The sequence below is a fragment of the Macrobrachium nipponense genome, chromosome 28, assembly GCF_015104395.2.
Source record: "Macrobrachium nipponense isolate FS-2020 chromosome 28, ASM1510439v2, whole genome shotgun sequence".
Classification (NCBI taxonomy): Eukaryota; Metazoa; Arthropoda; class Malacostraca; order Decapoda; family Palaemonidae; genus Macrobrachium; species Macrobrachium nipponense.
In genome coordinates this window covers 22,649,057-22,668,131 of record NC_087217.1, presented here as the reverse complement: position 1 = coordinate 22,668,131, position 19,075 = coordinate 22,649,057, and the positions used below count along the sequence as shown (strand labels likewise).

At 39.0% G+C, this 19,075-nt stretch overlaps 1 protein-coding gene across 3 annotated transcripts in view; it reads left to right on the top strand.

Moving 5' to 3' along the window:
* LOC135201591 (sarcoplasmic reticulum histidine-rich calcium-binding protein-like) overlaps nucleotides 1-18,547 on the top strand; it is a 50,677-nt gene extending 32,130 nt beyond the window's left edge. For 2 of the 3 annotated variants that reach the window (XM_064230621.1, XM_064230623.1), the window contains 5 exons: nucleotides 1,218-1,415; nucleotides 8,176-8,330; nucleotides 10,164-10,407; nucleotides 14,686-14,945; nucleotides 17,996-18,547. In XM_064230621.1, coding sequence (XP_064086691.1) covers nucleotides 1,218-1,415; nucleotides 8,176-8,330; nucleotides 10,164-10,407; nucleotides 14,686-14,945; nucleotides 17,996-18,091 — 953 coding nt within the window. In that variant the 3' untranslated portion in view covers nucleotides 18,092-18,547. The remainder of the gene's footprint in view (nucleotides 1-1,217; nucleotides 1,416-8,175; nucleotides 8,331-10,163; nucleotides 10,408-14,685; nucleotides 14,946-17,995) is intronic. The other variant, XM_064230622.1, reaches the window with a different exon arrangement.
* Nucleotides 18,548-19,075: the final 528 nt, after the last annotated feature.

Below are 19,075 nucleotides of genomic sequence, written 5' to 3'. Positions count from 1 at the left end.
GACCAAGAACCTGTGAAAAGGAGAGAAGATTATAAGAAAGTATAGACAAATTAGCTACGTACATACACTGATACATGTGCAGTATATATATAATTAGTAATTTAACCATTAATGTTAAGCATGAACAATGCTTATCCTTGGAGGATAAGCCTATGGTGTTCCTTATTCACTGATTAGCACTAGAACTAGAAGTACCTCTCATTCAGGCCACCCCTATTTGTGCCCAGAAATGGGACTGGTTCTGATTCTGAGTGATATGTAAAATGGTAATACTAGTTGGTAGATCTAGTTATCAGCAACAGTATATTCTGACTCCTTCTTCCTTCCATTACCGAGGTAATAAAGTTTTATTAATAAGATATAAGGTCTCCTTCTTTAAGAAAAAGAAGAAATTTAAGTATTGATGATAATAGTACCAATGTTGGAGGACCAATGGGATTGATTTCTTGTATTGCAGGAGTTAAAGTCACGTAAATGTCTCATAAAATTCAAACATCTAAATGTCAAGCTTTGTATAGGGATTTAAGTATATGTATAATGTCCTCTAGATAGCAAGTCTGAGTGCTAGTCTGAAATTGATACAAAATCATGTATGCAAATGAACATAGGTGTTTGTTTCTGCTTGTGATATCAGGTGCAAAGAATCTGCAGTTGTTGAAACTATTTATTAAAAAGAAATTGATAACCTAGTCTTCCCTATATATATAGTTATAAGAAATTGTTTTATTTATTTTTTTATAATAAATCTAGTTTTATATTTTAAAAAGCGAACAGAATAAAGAATAATTTTGTAATTTTCACTATATATTTTTTCTTGTATGTAATGGTATACTTTACAACTCATGACAAATAACCAAGCTTTGTATAGGGATTTAAGTATATGTATAATGTCCTCTAGATAGCAAGTCTGAGTGCTAGTCTAAAATTGATACAAAATCATGTATGCAAATGAACATAGGTGTTTGTTTCTGCTTGTGATATCAGGTGCAAAGAATCTGCAGTTGTTGAAACTATTTATTAAAAAGAAATTGATAACCTAGTCTTCCCTATATATATAGTTATAAGAAATTGTTTTATTTATTTTTTTATAATAAATCTAAGTTATATTTTAAAAGCGAACAGAAATAGAATATTTTGTAATTTTCACTATATATTTTTTCTTGTATGTAATGGTATACTTTACAACTCATGACAAATAACCATTTGCAATCGGACAGATGAGGAAGTCGGGTCTGAGCATGAGGAGATCACCGAAGGCTTAGATGAGGTGGAAGCAGCCGAAGAAGGAAGCATGAGGAAGAAATCATCGAAGGGGAGAAAGTGTGGAATGGGACGCGATAACGATGAAATATCCATTGATGCCGACTGGGAAAAGGATAATCTTGAAGAGGATGATGATGAGACTGAGCCTGTTGGTATGTCTCTCTCTCTCTCTCTCTCTCTCTCTCTCTCTCTCTCTCTCTCTCTCTCTCTCTCTCTCTCTCTCTCTCTCTCTCTCTCTCTGTGGTGTAATACATGTAGTATGTAAGCTGCCTTGTAGTATCCATTTGATCCCCAGGTGTCCAACTTAAACTTTGTTGTGCTCCAATGACTGCATCTCATAAAAAGAAATAGATGATATATGTCTGTATCATGATGGTATGGTTTGGTTAAGCTGCTTTCAGGTGGTCAGTTATTGATGCATTATTTTGTACATGCAACTTCCCCGGCAGATATATACTTAGCTTATGTCTCTGACGTCCGACAGAAATTCGAATTTCGCGGCACACGCTGCAGGTAGGTCAGGTGATCTACCCCCCTGCCGCTGGGTGGCAGGAATAGGAACCGTTCCCGTTCTAGAACCAGATTTTCTCTGTCGCGGTAGTGTCAACATATGTTGTTGCTACCTCCTGACTTGATTTTCGTTTTTCATCGCCATCGATCTTCTGGGCTGTCTTTTGCAGGGAAGTACTGGGTCTTTGGTTCGGCATACGCTTTTATTAACTTTTTAATGAATTTGGCTTCGAAAATTTCGAAGAATATATGACGTGTAACTACCGAAATTTTCGGTAGACACTCACATAGTTTGCAAGAAAGGGAAATATTAATATTTATTCATTAATATGTGTAATAAGTGTTAGAATTGATTGAGGAAATATACTGACTTCCTACTTTAGGGAGTCAGTAAAGCATGTAACTAGATACGTTTCTTTTAAAAGTTTTTTAGAAACTCGTACTAACGAGCAATTAGAGTATTAACAGTACTAGTAGTGTTGCATCCTCATCACCTTCTTACTTCGCAGAAACTTCAAATTCATAATTGCAATTTGAAGACAAGGATTGTGGCTCAAAATGCGAGCTATTGAAAGGTAAGAAGTGATTACTAGTGTTCCCCATTGCAGTGGAGGGTGCGTCTGATCGGCTCTGTCTCGCTCCCAGGCCTAGACCTCTTTCAAGCTCCCAAGCCCAGGGGAGAAGGAATGTCGAAAGCCGTAAGGGGGTTTCAGAGAATCCCCACCGGTCAGGCGTCCCCTCGGCAGGTTCTGTAGAGCGTCCCAGACTGCCAAGGATAGCCATTGAAAAGGCATCCTTAAAAAAGTGCGTCTCTTCATCTTACATCCGAAAAGACGAAGAATGTATATGTTTTGATGATCTAGCGCGTTCTCTGAAAACTAAGAGAACACTGAGCAAGAGCCAGCCAGGAACTTAGGAAGCCGCGTTCCAGCAAGCTAGCGTGAGCCACGTTCCAACAGCCAGCAGCGAGCCGCGTTCCAGAAAACAGACTAGCGCGAGCCGCGTTCCTACAACCAAACGCGAGCCGCGTTCTAGCAACTGAGCGCGAGCCGCGTTCTAGAAAATTTTTCTTGGCGCAAGGCGCCTTCAAAGAGACGAAGCGCCAGCCTGGCGCAAATTGCAACAGAAAAACAGACGGCTAGAGCAAGGAGCCTTATAGTACAGTGGCAATCAGAACGATCCTTCCATTGAACGTTTCCGGGCAAGAGGCTCTTTCTAAAAGGGGTCTAGTAGGCGCTCGGAACTATCAGGGCGCACGGGACCTTCCACACAAGCGAACGTTCCAGGAGCGAGTCTCCTTTCTAGCGTGCGGAACATTCCAGGCGCGCGGAACTATCCAGGCGCTAGGCGCAAGGAGCCAGGCGCCAGAATATTCCAAATCTTCTTAAGAGAGAGAGGTCAGTCGCGAGGCTCCTCTTTGAGTAATGCGGACACACTCCTTCATTCATGCTCTTCCCTCGTTATGAAGAGGCAAGCGCTTTGGGAGTTTTTCTTATAAGAATCTCATCGACGTTTGGGTATGATGGCGGATAGGAAATATCTACTTCCTTCCGTAAACCCTACAGACGAACAGGAATTCTGTCTCTTCCGCGATTTATGAGGAAATCACGAAGATTTAAAGAGTTCCTGGATTAACTTCCTTCCTTAAGGAGATATATATACTCTTTCTATCATTCTATTAACGAAAAGAACGAAGACAGTAAAAAATTTTCCTTTATCTGCCTCGGCAGGGAAAGAAGGTAGTAGAGTATCTGCTGTATGAGAATACGATACGGCAAATCACACATACGTAGTTACTTCTTTGTAGAGCAACTCAATTATCAGTATCCTTCCAGGAATTTCATAGGAAGGACTACGCTTAAAGGGATTGTTAAGACAACACCTACTTAGCTTCTAGATTTATCGAAGTCTTGTTTCGCTTAAATATGCATTAATAAGAACTTCCTGAAGTTCGATAATAATTTTATAAGATTCCTTTATTTAATGGAGTAGCTGACAACTCTGGAAGAGTAAGGCCAGACGGCTAACGGAGACTGCTATCGCGCCTTAGAGTCAGAGACCAACGCAGTAAAATGTAGGTGTCGGTCATGAGTGGTTGGTTACATGTCTCTCTCCTGCGGGATGGAATAACTAACCGTGTCTCTCCCCTACAATCGCGGTTTTAGCCTCGGATTGAGGGGATAGTTAAGCAAACATAAATAAAATATTGTCTGCCTTTTGCTAAGAAGCTTTCAATAAGAAAGATATTACAACCTTTCAATGCTGTTTACCGTAGGTAACATTATTAAAGGATTCTAACGCAGCGGAACTCTATATTATATGATGCTCTCATGCTTACGAAAGCATGGCTTATTAGAGTACATGCTTAGTGAGAAGATGAATGTAGTAGAAGAGAATTCACTTTTAAGACTACGGTATGGTCAAGTCTTATGCGCATACCGAGGTTAACTACAGAATTCCTAGTATCCTTACAAAGGTTTCCTAGATTAATGCTGTTTACCACAATGTGACAGTATTATAAAGGAGTCTAATACGGCAGAGCACGAAATAATATAATTCTCTCATCCTTTCGAGAAACGCACACAACCTTTTTAGAATCGGAAATTGCTCAAGAGAAGATGGGTGAGTCGGATGGGAAACATTCTCTTAGTGGCAGAAGTTGTTTCCCTGAATGGACTATACTACGTATATAAAAGTTTTTTCCTACTAAGAACGGAATTAACACGTGAAGGATGTCGGGTACCATAAGGGCACAGATGTTCTGGCACATAACCTTAAAAGAATTCACAGAAGTCACGTTCTTCTCACAGCATGTTTCGTAAGGCTTTTCCAAGAGTATCTGGATATTCTATCAGAATCTATTATAAATAGACCTGAAAAACCTCTCCACTCTGAGTCTTTCCACGTGCAGACTGACCAGAAGTGGACATGAATGAGAGGATTTTTCAAGGTAAATGACAATAGTCATGGCTAAGACATAGAATTGCTGCAGATCGTGCTAGATGGAATGAGGAAACTGTCCTCTTCCGATACCTCTGTGAACCACATAGCGAGGTTTTTTCTTCACTTTCAGAGGGAAGAATCACCTATGTATATATCTGCTATCAAAGAACGCAGTAAAAGGCTATACTCTGTCTCTACAAGGGGAATTAGAGATAACAGAGGATTAAGATCTTCGGGATCTATACGATACCGCAATACGACAAGAGTAGGATATCATGTACTTCGAATGGAATTTTTTTTTGTGGCCACAGATTCTGTGTTCCGACAAAATGGAACTGCTCCTCATCAAACTTCTTTGAGGAAGTTTATGAAGGAATTCTTTGTTTCTCTTAGCCCTAAACGACCAAGAAGACAAGTGAATTTTTTGTGCATTGGAATCTCGCATCAGATTCAATGGAGACTCGGCAATGGGTTCTTGCCAGCATAGTATGTCTGGCAAAAGAACTAAATCCCTCTATTCCTGACGCAACGCTTTCAGATAGAAGTTTAGTTGCCCAGGCAGGGTACTTACATTTTCATCTACAGAAGAAGAGATGGTTTAAACGTTTGCCTACAGAGTCTTCGGGGTGCGATGAGGGCTCAAAATGCTTCCCAGAAGGTATTCAGAAGAATACAATAAGAGCTAGAAATCAGGGTTCCTCCCAATTTCAGCTCAGAGTCTCCTTCGACTTCCAGACTCCTTCCCTTCCTTCGGGCAAGGATAGGGAAGATTCTGCAACGAGGAACCTCATCAACATGTAAGAAGAGATCTCGTTAGCAAAAGAAGTGTTCACGAAGGATCCTCCTCGGAGGAAGACTCTTCTCTCTCGTAGTGTTAGATATCCTGTCGTCTACTGGGTGTAGCTGACTAAAATCACCTCCCCTTGCCAGGGGCCAAAAGCTCAAAGGGGAAGAATTTCTTCCACCCTTCTCCAGTCTCCTGATAAACTATGTGGTTGTTCAGGACTCTCGGACAATGTAGCGCCAGCCAAGCGCCAAATGCCAATACAGGCGAAAAACGCCAGAGGCGGACAGTTCCAAGGAACTCTGTCATGGCCGGATACTGAGTAGGAGCGGGCCTCCAACCTGGCGCAAATGCGCCAGAGGCGAACAAATCGGACAGATATAAGAGTGTCCGATGTGGACATCGCCAGACAGCCTAGAGACTCTTCCAAGCTCGAAGCTCCAGCAAGTGTGGAGGAGCCAAGCCAGGCGCGAGGCGCCAGCCAGGCTCTAGGAGCCAGCCAGGCTCTAGGAGCCAGCCAGGCTCTAGAAGCCAGCCAGGCGCCATCCAGGTGCCAGGCTCCTTCAAGGCTAGGCTCCAGTCAGGATTGAGGATCCATCCAGGCGCAAGGCTCCTTCCAGTAAAGAGAAACCTAAAGCTCTGTCATGTAAGAGGGCTAGTCCCCATTGATATGATACAGGTAAGGCTCTGCCATGTAAGTGGGTCAGCCCCCATTGGCACGATCCGAGAAGGCTCTGTCGTGTAAGCGGGCTAGCCCCCATTGACATGATCCAGAAGGGTTTGTCAGTCATAGGTCCCTACCTCGCTGAAACTCTTGAGGCATGCAGACTCATAGACAGTAATCATGAAGTCTTCTGCCAAGCTCCAGGCGCAAGGCACCAGCCAGACGCAAGGCTCCAGCCAGGCTCGAGGCGCTAGCCAGGAGGGAGGAGCCAATCAGGCGCCAGCCAGGCGCAGCCTCAGCATCCAGCCAGGCTCTAGGCGCCATTCAGGCGCAAGGCTCCAGCCAGGCGCGAGGCGCTAGCCAGGCTCCAGGCTTCACCCAGAAGAGATCTATATCAAAGAATGCCCTGGCCTTCTTTGAGACAATGTGATCTCCTAAGCACTTGACAAGTGCATTGATGATTCCTTCAAACAGCTGAGAATTAAAAGCGCATGAAGTGCGAGCTTTTCTGTATTCTTGTTCTTTCCTTAACAATATGTCATAAGGACATATTAGCTGTCACATACGGGAGATGCAACTCTGTGTTGACTTCCCATATCCGAAGGATGTCAAGATAACCTACGAGAGATCCTTCTCTCTTGGTTGATACGTGTCTGCGGATACATTGCTGGGATAGGGAGCCGATACTGATCCTTAACTAGTGAGTTAAATTTTAGTTAACGTCGTGTTTTTTCTTTGGGTTGTTTGAAAGGAGTTTGGGGATAACTCTTTTCAACTTAAGCACTAACCCTCGTGTTAGGATCAGGTGATCGGGATCGGTGTTGTGCTCCTTAATTATGCCACTAGGCATAGGCATATTGTCATGTAAGAGGCTCTGTCGAGTAAATGGATAAGACCCCATCGACAGACCCACAAGAACTCTTAGCCATAGGTCACATCCTCGCTGAGGCTCTTGAGGCGAAGCAGATTCCTAGGCATTAGCCATGGAATCTTCCACCTGAACAAGTAGGAACCAAGGTTTTATTTATTTATTACCTACAACGTATGTTGTTTACCTGTCTATTCAGTAAATAGTTGTCTCTTACCCACCACCAAGGGTGTCAATCAGCTAAGTATATATCTGCCGGGGAAGTTGCATGTACAAAAATGATATTGTTAGAATACAATAAAGTTTTGTACATACTTACCCGGCAGATATATACGATGAATGGCCCACCCAGCCTCCCCTCAGGAGACAGGTGGAAGAGAAAATCTGGTTCTAGAACGGGAACGGTTCCTATTCCTGCCACCCAGCGGCAGGGGGGTAGATCACCTGACCTACCTGCAGCGTGTGCCGCGAAATTCGAATTTCTGTCGGACGTCAGAGACATAAGCTAAGTATATATCTGCCGGGTAAGTATGTACAAAACTTTATTGTATTCTAACAATATCATTTTTGTGCACGGGAATTTACTTTGGAATTTTGTACAAATGTTGCTGAATAACATCTCACTGTGAACTTAAGGCAATTAAGTCTTTAACCTTATGCTCAGATTTGTGCACTGTTTTGACGGTCTAAGCCTGCTTTGTAGAATAAGCATGAGGGTATTTATGGTTACTGTTCTCTTTTGTTACTTCCTCCTGTTATCACAAAGCTATTAGTATATCATCCTGATAACTTTAGAAACATGAATTTATCATCTTAATGGTCACAGCTTTCAAGTGTATGATAATTAATTATGGAAACTTTTGTAAGTTAAACCTGATAGTTTCCCATGTTTTACATAGTACAGCAAACTCGTTCAGAAGCAGTGCTGCCAGAATGTTTTTTATTTTAAATCTTTATCAATATTGCTGGCATTCCAGGTCATGACTGTTTATCCAGAACTTAAGCCTATAAATTGTTGGTTGCATAATTGCTAGGTTTCTTTTGTTATTTTTGAAACAGCTGCAAGTATGCCAATCACAACAGACAAAATATAATCATCCAGCTTGTATAGATAGTGAGGGTAAATAAGTGTTTACTTTTCAGGAATGGACTATGTAACCCGTGTTGAAGCATACTACTGTAGCCTCTGCTGTAAGTACATTCGAGGTGATACGTCCTTGGGCTCACGCTGTGTCCAGCGACACTGTCGATCTTTTGATCATCTTGCTCACTACCAGGATGCCCATCCTCCCCCAGCAGTAAGTTAAACATACATTTATTCATATTTCTTATAACATATATTATTATATCACATGTTAATGGAACCCATCTGTCCAAAAGTAGCCTTACATTGTGCAAAATGCAGCCAGGTTCGCAAAACAAAACATTCCTGTAGAGAAAAAGTCTGTAGATGTTCAGCCAATTCCCCCATCATGACTGGAAGTCACTTCTTCAGCTGTGTCCTTCTTTCCATGAATTTTAACATCTCTGAGGTTTTGTCAAATGCCTTCTCATTTGACATTTTCTTTGCATTTCCATTTTGGTGTCATTTATAATGTTTTTTCATGGCTTACTTTTGTGTTCGCACTTTGCTATGCTGTCTTGCTACTGGGTGTAGCCCACTGCCCATGTTTCATGCCATTGTAATAATTTCTGTGTTTATGAATTGACTTTACTTTTGCTAAGTTATATTTTCATTCCATGTTAGTTTGCTTAGTGTTAATAGCAAGGTGGTATTCAAGTCCCCCGTTGGGGTGCTTTCTCCAGGGTAATTGGAAGACCTAGAAGTTGATTAAAGCTGTCCCAGGGGTTCTGGAGGATATACAGGCTGGTTGCCATTTTCTGTTTCCCAATGCTGATCCCCAATCTGTTTTTTTAATTTTCCTTGGCACCTACCCTTACAGTCCCTAGAAGGGACAGTTATTTGACAGTGAATGAAACTTTGCCAGCCACTGAAGCTCTTATGTCACCTCATCATTGTTCTGAAGGCTACCAGAAGATGGAGACCAGCCATTAACCTCAATTGACTCCACTATCTTTTGATTCTGAAGACAGGAGGGACAATTTTGTATCGTCATCCACCTGCCACCTGCTTTGCAGAAATTACCACCCTGTGTGATGAGGCTGTTCCAGTTCTGGGATATCTGCTTCAGTTATTCTCCTGGGTCCACAGTCTTGTTTACATTTTTTATCATACCTAGGTGATTGGTTAGTGCTGGCTCCCTTCAAGGATAACTTGCCAGTTCATCTTCAGGTACTTTTGTGCCACTGTTGGTCCCTGGGCCTCCAGTTCAATGTGGAGACATCAGACCTGTCTCCCTCGCCTTGGAAGGTCTACTTGTGCATGTTAGTTGATTATAGTGACAGAATTAGTCTGTCCCTCAGGGCGGAGTGGGTGGTCTTCTGAGAACTAAGGGCAAACTCCCTCAATAATTTCACCCTTTACCAATTCTAGAAGGTATTGATTGGTCTTTGATGTCCCTGGAGAAGTTTGTTCCTCACGGTCACCTTCACTTTCCTATTTCTGCTGGTCTTCTGTAGAAAGCACCTCATTTTCATCACCCATCAAGATACCAACTTTAGATGCTGGACTTCAGTGATCTCCTTTGATGGAATGATCATCAGAACTTCAAAGGAGCGCACCTTGTCCCTCTCGAGTCCATGTTCGTCATGTTCTTGGGCACATCAACATTTTGATATAGGAGTTGGCTGAGCTTACGCATTAATTTTTCCTTGCTTGAACAGTTTGCTCTGTGCACCTAGATTTCATTCTACACAGTGAAAGCTATTTTAGGATAAATGGGCCAGTATTAAAGTTTGTTTGCTTATTAAAAGTTTTTCAGCATGATATTCCTTTCCATAAAAGGCTAATCATGATAATTTAAGCAAAAAACAAAATATGCTATTACATGCATCATTGAAACCTGATTATTTCATTTTTATAATTTTTTTTAGTTGGTGTTTGTTAATAAGTGGTGCTCATCTAGTTTGCTGTAAAAAATAGAGAAGTTAGCCTAGAAGTTACTCTATCCTTTTTTGTATGATATTGGTACCGTTGGAGTGTAAACACCTTTACTTTGCTCCCCCTATAGGAGGAAGAAGAGGATGCAGATGCTGTTGAAAAGAAATCCAAAAGTGAGAGTGGAGTTGGTGACGAGAGTGCGGAAGGGAAAAGCTACCGCAGAAGGGAAGAAGGTAATTCAGAAGGTGAGGAAGGTGATTATGAAGGTGAGGGCGACTATGAAGAGGAAGAGGAGGAGGAGGAGGATCATGATGATGATCCAGAGCAAGAAAAATTGTGGGAGGAGGTTGATCAGGGTCTTGCGGCTCTTCAGGGTAAGGGAAATTATCTTTTGGAGGTCTTGTCATACTATTGCTTTTTTTTTTTTTTTTTTTTTTTTTTTTTTTTTTTTTTTTTTTTTTTTTGTTGCTTTGAAAAGGCTGCATGTTCATTTTTTTTCTGGAAGGTTGTGGTTGGCTCTAATGGGTGTAAGCTGCTGTTTTTCATGTTTGTGCAATAATGCTGCATTGTGAAGGCAGCCTGAATTTCTGAAAGCCGATTTAGGAAATATCAGTAACAGGCATTCACTGAATGTGATGGATGCTTTGCCTTCTACTCTTGAGCGTAAACTGTTGGTTGTTGACGTAACAAATGTGAAATGTTTTGTTGACAAGTTTAATGTATGTTTTCTATCATCAACTAATAGAGAATGACAAGTCTTGGCCATAACTTCATTGCAAAGAGTTCATTAAAATATTCTGCATTACAATTTGTGTAGCTATCAAGTTTTAGAAACCTTTTGAGCTACCCACGTGAGATTTCAAATTGTTAATTCATAAGTCCAGTTTATCTACTTAGTTTGATTTTATAATAATAATAATAATAATAATATTAATACAGATAATGGAGAAATGAAATCATAATAATAATCAAGGGCAGAATATCAACATTTGTTTACGTTAGCTGTGAATGACAAGTGGCAAAGATATTGCAGATATAGAATTGGTGGCAGTAGAGTAAACTTTTGACATTTTACAGGTTTTTGTAGTATACTACTTTTAAAGTTTTTGGGGTCTTTGTAGCCTTTTATTTTATCTTCTTTAACTATATATCTCTTATTTAGCTGTGTAGTGATCTGAAATCACCTGAACGATTGATTGATATATGGTTACTAAAACTGGTGTCGCAACATCAACGTAGGTTATTGATGCCAGACAAATTACAATAATAAGGTACCACATTTTTTCATGTGTATACATGAGATGTAAGAACAAAATGTTTTTTTCTTTTAGTAATAAATGTATGATTTATTTTTATGTGCATTGTGGATTCATTTATTTATTTAATTTTTTTTTCAATGTGTTAAAACAAATTTGGATAGCAACTCAGAAAACCATAAAATGGATTTCTAGGGTCTTTCATGGCTTTGTTTCATCCTTTGATGCGATTGGTTTTTCAAGGGGCAAAGGTTGGATGTCATGTTGATGGCTGGAAGTATCTTTTCAGTGTAATTAATTTGAGAACAAGTTTTTGTATGAGGTGAAAGGATGATGATTGTGAATTTCACCAGATTTCATCCCTCTGGAATATCTGTTGCAGTGCTTGTTATAAACCAGAATTGTAATTGATCAGTAGTGGTCTACCAGTCAAATAATGTATCAAGGGAGTTATTCATACAAATTCATTAGTTTGATAACTTACCATTCATATTTAATTAAAGATAAGTAAGTTATGTGTCAGAAATAAGTTTTGCATAGTGTTACTCAACCACACAAAGATTTGGCTAAAGAATATTTACCAAGTCTATTTTTCTAACCATGGACTTGTTCTTTAAAATATGAAGCCCCCTTTGTCAGCATTTAGAGATTCATGGGCTTTAACTTTTTTTTTTTTTTTATACATAGACATATGATTGATTGGTCAGAAAATATAGTTGTTACGTACTTGGTTATTACTCTGCTTTGTACATGATGATGTTATATTTTATTCCAGTGAATTTTGACTTGGATCTACATAAATATTTTCCTTATTCTCAAAAATGAGTTGTAGCCCTTATGATAGGTTTGTACTATATATATATCCATTAATTTTACAGATGGCTTCACTAACCCTACTCAGTATTGAGTAAACTAGTTGCTTCTTTTACAGAAGATATAAGTGGCCTATGTTTGAGTTTATATTTTAAACGTTATCAGGAACAGCCACATAAGTACTGTGGTGAACATCTTTATTGCACAGGGACGTTGTGGTTTCAACACATTAAGCAATTTTTAACCTATAGAGGCAAACATCAAACCATACTATTATACACTATAGTAGATTCACAGCAACCGTGTACTATTTGATGTTTAGGCCAGTCCCTTACGACGCTCTTGATTGGCTGTTGATAAGCCAGTGACAGGGCTGGAAACTCTCAGTCTCTCTTGAGAGTTCACATGGGTAGGATCTATGTTCCACCTCTCCTGAGGGATACGTCTTTCAGAAGCATCCCTTAGGAGAGGTGGAACATACATCCTGCCATCCTGCCTAAGTGAACTCTCAAGAGAGACTGAGAGTTTGCAGCCCTGTGATTTACTTATCAACGGCCAATCAGGAGCGTCATATGGGACTGGCCTAGACATCAGATGCACAGGTGGTGTGAATCTACTATAGCAAAGTGTAATACAATTTCAATGAAGGTGACACACAAAAATGAAATAAGTATTTCCAGAAATTGAAAAGTATGTTCCCATCAATAAAACCACTACTATGAAATAAAAAAAACATAATGGAATAAGTTGATACAGTTCAATGAATCACAGAAGTCACTGAAACCAAGACAAATCAAGAGGAGAACAAAAATAACCACAGAAACAGAATTAAAACATAGATCGAAGAAACATATCCATAAAACCAAAAACAAAAAGCAATGAAAAGAAAAATTGTACCATAAATAACCCGATGACTGGAAAACGAGAGCTTTCCGGTCACCAGGTTTGCTATAGTACTTCTTTGGCTGTTCCTGAAGGGGGTCAAATTCCCTGGGAATCAGTCTGTAGCAGCTACTTTGAACCCTTAGTGATTAAATTCCAGTTTACATTGTTTGAAGTACCTGTGAATTGTAAGTTTGTTGTATATTGCTTGTTTAGTTTTTTTTCAGTGTATTCTTATTTAAAATATTTAATTTTGTTGCATACTGAAATTATTTTCAAAATGATTAGATTTCTGTAAGAGTTATAATTATTGTCTTGGTAGAATGTATGCTATCTGTAAATAACAGTTTTAAAATTGCTTACAATTCTGTACATGTAAGAACACCCCTTACAATAATTTCAAGCATAGTGTAGTAATCGCTAGTAGGAGGCCACAGATAGGATTGTGGCCAGTGTATCTATCTTGCATGTAGGAGTTAATTGAGCCTAACTGAAGAAATTTTTGATACTTGGTAATATCAAGGCATTTTCCATAACATACGCTCCATACAGGAATACCTAACAACTCTGGTGTGACACACATGAGGTTCATTTTAGGTTTTGAAAATATTGAATTGTGCTCCATAGGCTCCCAACTGCATTGCTCACCATCTTATGTTATGGTGTCCAAAATATAAGAGTATAGAAGTGAGTCACAGAATGGTGGGAAATTTGAGCAAATGTTAATGTGCCTGGCAATGTGGCATTCAATTTTTTCAAATAGAGAAATGTGAAATGTGCTGCCACAAATCAATTTATTCAGAGAGATGTATTTTGTATTTTATAAGATTTCATTTCTTTTCCATTCAACATTTGGGGAACCTGGAAAGCTTGAAAATGCCTAAATTTTAGTAAGGTGAGATGGTGGGTGATGGAGATGGTCAGGTGCCAAGAATGTTATTGTTGTGGTATCAAAGAACTTGAAAAGACCCAAGATTCAGCTATTAAATTACTAATTGATTGTGATAGTGGAAAGGCAAGAAAATTGTTGTAATGGTAAGGAGAGGGAAGCTTCCTATGCCTTAAGTATTTAATGTTAGAATACCTTGAGATGTGACATTTGTTGTATGGTATTCTTACTTATGGGGTTGTACATCATGTTACATGTTCAGTGCATGTCAGCTAATTAATTGGGATGTGTCTGTGAGCTGTATTTTGCTCATGTGTGGTTCATCCTTTTGTGATCATTCTTGCATGTTCAGATCCCTTTGTTTACTGAATTAGTACTTTTGAGGATTTATTGCATCCAACCACTGCATGCCTTCACTACTTTTGTTAGCTTTAGTTTTGCTCATAAATTTACTTTGTTAATTCAAGAATTTTTCACAGTTCAGTTCAGGTTGCATATATCATGATTTTTTAGAGCATATATCAGACCTGCAACCAACAGCAAAGTGATAGCTTTACTCCTGGATATCAAAAACAGGGTGCATCTTAAGCGTGTGGTATTATTGCTTATTTTTTGGGTGTTTTTTTCTATGTTTGCTTTTCAGTTTGTACTTAGTTTGTTATTTAAATGCACATTTTGTTTGTTGTTTTTATTTTCGTGTGCACTTTTTTTTTTCTCTCTCTCTCTCTGTGGAAGTCTTCAGAGATTCTGTTTGTCACAGAGTTGTAATGTTGAAGAATATTTTATTAAATGTTTTATATTTTGTTATTCAGATGTGGTGTCTATGTACCTTCCCAATGTCAAGAGTCAGAACTCATCCTTAACAGGTGAAATAATGAATGAAAATGGGGACAAGGCAAATCTTGCGGCTGGAAGGAGTAAGGACGCAGAGAAGGAACACAACAAGAATGGCGATGCAGAGGCAAGAGAAGATAGTGGTGATGAAGATGGCAAAATGGAAATAGCCGAGAGAGAAGAGTCTGACAATGACTCGGCGAATGAAGAGGAAGCAGAGATGACCGATGAAAACAAAGTAGGTCTTATTATTATTCATGAATTCAAATAACTGGTGTTCTTTTCAGGCAGCCCTGAAGAGGCACAAAGTATATGTATGTATAGTGGCTTTTTCTTGGTGCTCGCTGCTCAGTAGTGGCCTTGAGCCCTTTCTATTTCATGAACACAAGCATACTGCAATCGTAAAATAATGAACATCATACAAGGTGATTGAGTGTATGTAACTTATACAACTACTGTAAAGGGTTGGCTTGTCTTCTACTTTGGGTAGCTTGTGCATTGCATATCTTTGAGAAATGCCCTTCAAGTTATTCCTGATGAATATAAGGTATTAACAGAATTAATATTTTTTGGGGGAAAGTGTATTTGGAAGTACAGTACGTATACTGATATGATTTGTGTGCAAAGGAGTGTCCTGACTATTTCATATGACTTTTTGTAACCTTATTCCTTATTCTATGTATGTTTTATATATCTATTTCATTTATTTATCTTAAATATACAATGATTTTTCTGTTCTGCTTTTTCTATTTTTACTTGTGGAAGCTTGTTTACATATTTGTGATGGTCTTTTAGTTTTGCCTCCAATGATTGTTTACAATGATGATACTTCTCCCAAAAATGTAGAATTCATTTTGCAAAGGTATTACTACAGTTACTACTTAAGTGGTTACAGTGAATAGCTAAATAGACTTTTTGGTGATCAGTATGCCTGTAAATGGTAAATATCTAACCTAGGTTCAGATGTCCAGACAGTCGTGTGATGAACTTGTTTAAAGTACTTTGTAAGGTGGTGAAAAAACTAGTTCATATATTTACATTTTTATACTCATGTAAGAAAAGTTGATGTATGCTTAGTTTTATATGTGAGAAACAGGAATAAGGTGAAGTATGATATGATCTATATTGTTTATGCCTAACAGACAATCCTCAAAGTGATTGCAAAAATTTTCTATGTGCTGAATAATTGAATAGATGAGCAAGTTAAAACTGTTCTGTACTGCATGGCTATGTAAGCAATCCATTTTAGCATAGCAGCAGTCACAACTGGTGCACAGTGTAAGCAATGACAGGAGATGGTTAAGATGTAAAGTGCCCTTGAGTGTTACATATATTGTTGTGAGTACACCCTTGTATCTTTTAACACTCATTCACATTGCCATGTATCATCACCTCCCAACTTGCCTTAGTCATGTAGTGGTAAAGTGCATCCATTCTTGGCAACATCATCCATGTTAATTTTAAGTGTCCAACCACAAGAGAATTTATCTTAAGAGACACTGTCCAAGAGAAACAATGTAATGTGCCAGCTTTTATTGGTAGATTGTATAATGCAATTACGTTCATTTTGTCAAATATAGCCGCACTTTGAGATATTCCCCCAGACATAAAGATCTCATGTTTGTTAGTTATGAAAAATACAAATTTATTAAAAATGTTTCATTTTGCCCTTTTTTCAAAGGGGATTAGTTTTTTTCTTAGCACCACCAATTCTCTCTCTCTCTCTCTTCTCTCTCTCTCTCTCTCTCTCTTTCTTCCTCTCTCTCTCTCTCTCTCTCTCTCTCTCTCTCTCTCTCTCTCTGCAAGCTACTCTTCCTTGTAGTGAAGCTATTACTCTGCCATGAGTCTTCCAACTGAAGGGCATGGGCCTCTTTTCTCTGGAGTTTTTCATGTTCATAGGAGCTTTGAACAGTCTTGCCCACCTCATTAGCCTCAGCCTCCACCAAAGAGCCCTCAGGAGAGGCCTCAAATCAAGATCTAACCTTCAAGACTTATTCTGCTAGTCGTAGTCTCATTGTAGTGTGTTGGAGAGTTTGGTTGGGATTCCTGATTTTATGGCAACTCAGGACACCATTGGTCTCTGATAAGAGACTTCAGAATCTGTCCTCCCCCCTCCCTCCAAGTATTTGTTGGCAAGGGAGCCAGATACTATAATTTTGTGCTCAGTGGAAGGCCTGCAGCACTGATAGATAGTGCTCAGTGCAAGGCTGTGATAGATTATGAACATGACCTCTTAGGCCAGAGTAAGTGCTAACAAAGCCCTAGGGGTATTGTCCCTTCCCCAGTCGTTCAGAGAATTTTCCAGTTCACACATGAGAGTAGGTGTCTGGCAGCATCATATTTTACTCCAAGGACATTGCCACATATCCTTGGACCATTCTTGGAACTGATATGGCTGCTCAACAGATTGTGTAGTCTCCAAGCTCTCAAACAAAAAAAGTATCTCACCAAAGGCACTTTGATGGCATAAGGCTGGAGGTTGAGTGAGTGAGCAGCTGGTTCTCTCTCCCTTTTATTATTTCCTCCTCTACAAGCAAGCAGTCAGGATGAATCATGCCATAGTACAGGCAGACTTCACAGTGTAGCATCCTAGGTTAGAGCTTTGGCTAACTGATGTGACTCCTGCTCTCCACTTTTAAATGATGTGTATGTTTTTGGGAAACCTGTGTATGTGAAATTATTGGTTTATGATTGACTCGTATTAGCTGCCTTCTGACTTATGCTGCCCTATCTTTAAGGCAGCACTTGTTTGTCCAAAGTTTTCCCAGAGTGAGCATTCAGATATATCTCATTCTGGCTTAGAGCCATGCATTCTGTATGCTAAGCTTGTATAGGAGGTAACAGGAGCCATTGTTCCTTCGTTTACTATCATGACCAGGAGCATGGCATTTCCAGGTAGGTATTCAATTTGCCAGTTAGTTTAGAGACACCGAAGGAATGATTCTCTTAAATAAAAGTCAGTTGTTTTTATTACTTTAGGGACAGATCATAATCCCACCTCAACTACCCTGTGTAGTCCCTGGTACTGAAGGAAGAAGTCCTTGTTGATGTCATTTGATTGGCGTTCCCTCCCCTTCCTCACCTACCTTCTACCAGTTAACTACTTTGCTAACAAGTTTCAACAACTGACTCCAGCAAGCATGAGAAATACTCCTATCTAAATAAAGGCTATGTAGTATACCTTTGTAAAATGCAAATTGCTTAAAAAAATTCATAGAGCATTGATTTGTTTCTCTGTGCTTGTAAATATTGACACTGACCTTGAAATGGTGTTTATTATTCTTACAGGAAGATGCAGAGTATGATGCCAAGGCCTCAGAGAGAGAGAATGAACTGGAGGAGAGACAAGAGGAAGACATTGAAAGTGGATCAGATGGAGATTAAAAAGAAAGAGGAAAATGCAAAACATAGAGTTGGAATATTGCCTTTAAATATATTATTATCCTGATGTTGACATTCAAGTAGACTTGCTCATATCTCTTTTGAGCGTCAGATGTATTATATTTGTTATATTTGTCTCTATTGTGGATGCAGTACCGTCTTACGTTGTGTAAAGCTACGTACATTGTGTGTATGTATAAGATTGTTTTTTTGGGCTGTCTTTTGTCTTTATTTTCAGAATTTTGTCTTTCGTTTATTATTTTCGCAAGTTGCCACAAATCTACTATAAGTCATGAGTTGAACAAAATTGTGTGATACGCCTGCATCAGATCTTTACTGATAACTATCAATTCTTTGATGAATTTTTTTTAAGTGTTTATCTCTTGATGTGGTAGATGATAATAAAAATTTCATGTATTCTAAGAGACTGAAATATAGAAATAATAAGTTTTAAGGTACTTTTTGGTTGTTTATAACCTTTGTGGTGGTGAACCTCCTTTTATTGTATAAAAGAAGTCCACAACCACTCACCTCAGAGAGGGTACCAACGTTAGGTTTACAAGCCTTCTTTTCATACTTTTCATCTGTTACCCTTGGTCTCTTCACCACCTAACTCCAACTTCTTTTCCTTTGAATGAACCCTGTTGAGACCAGAAATGTAATTTTGTGTCTGGTTATGATACTTTTCCAGAGTATTTCACTCATCCTGGGTGGTAGTTGTGAACTTAAGGTGTCGGTAGCACTCAGGAGAGTTCAGTATTAAAACAATTTTTCATCATAGCAAGTGAACATTGTCTGGTAAATCAAATTCATAATGATATTAGTTTTTGTGCTACAAATGGTTGTTCTTTTGTAAGTACAATAGACCTTGGTGAGAAGGTTATCTGTAAAAAAAAATTATTTGTTTCTGTACATTAGTATGCAAGTGAGATGAAAGTAGAAATTAAGACAGAATTAATAAAATAAGATTGTAAATTGAAAAAGGCA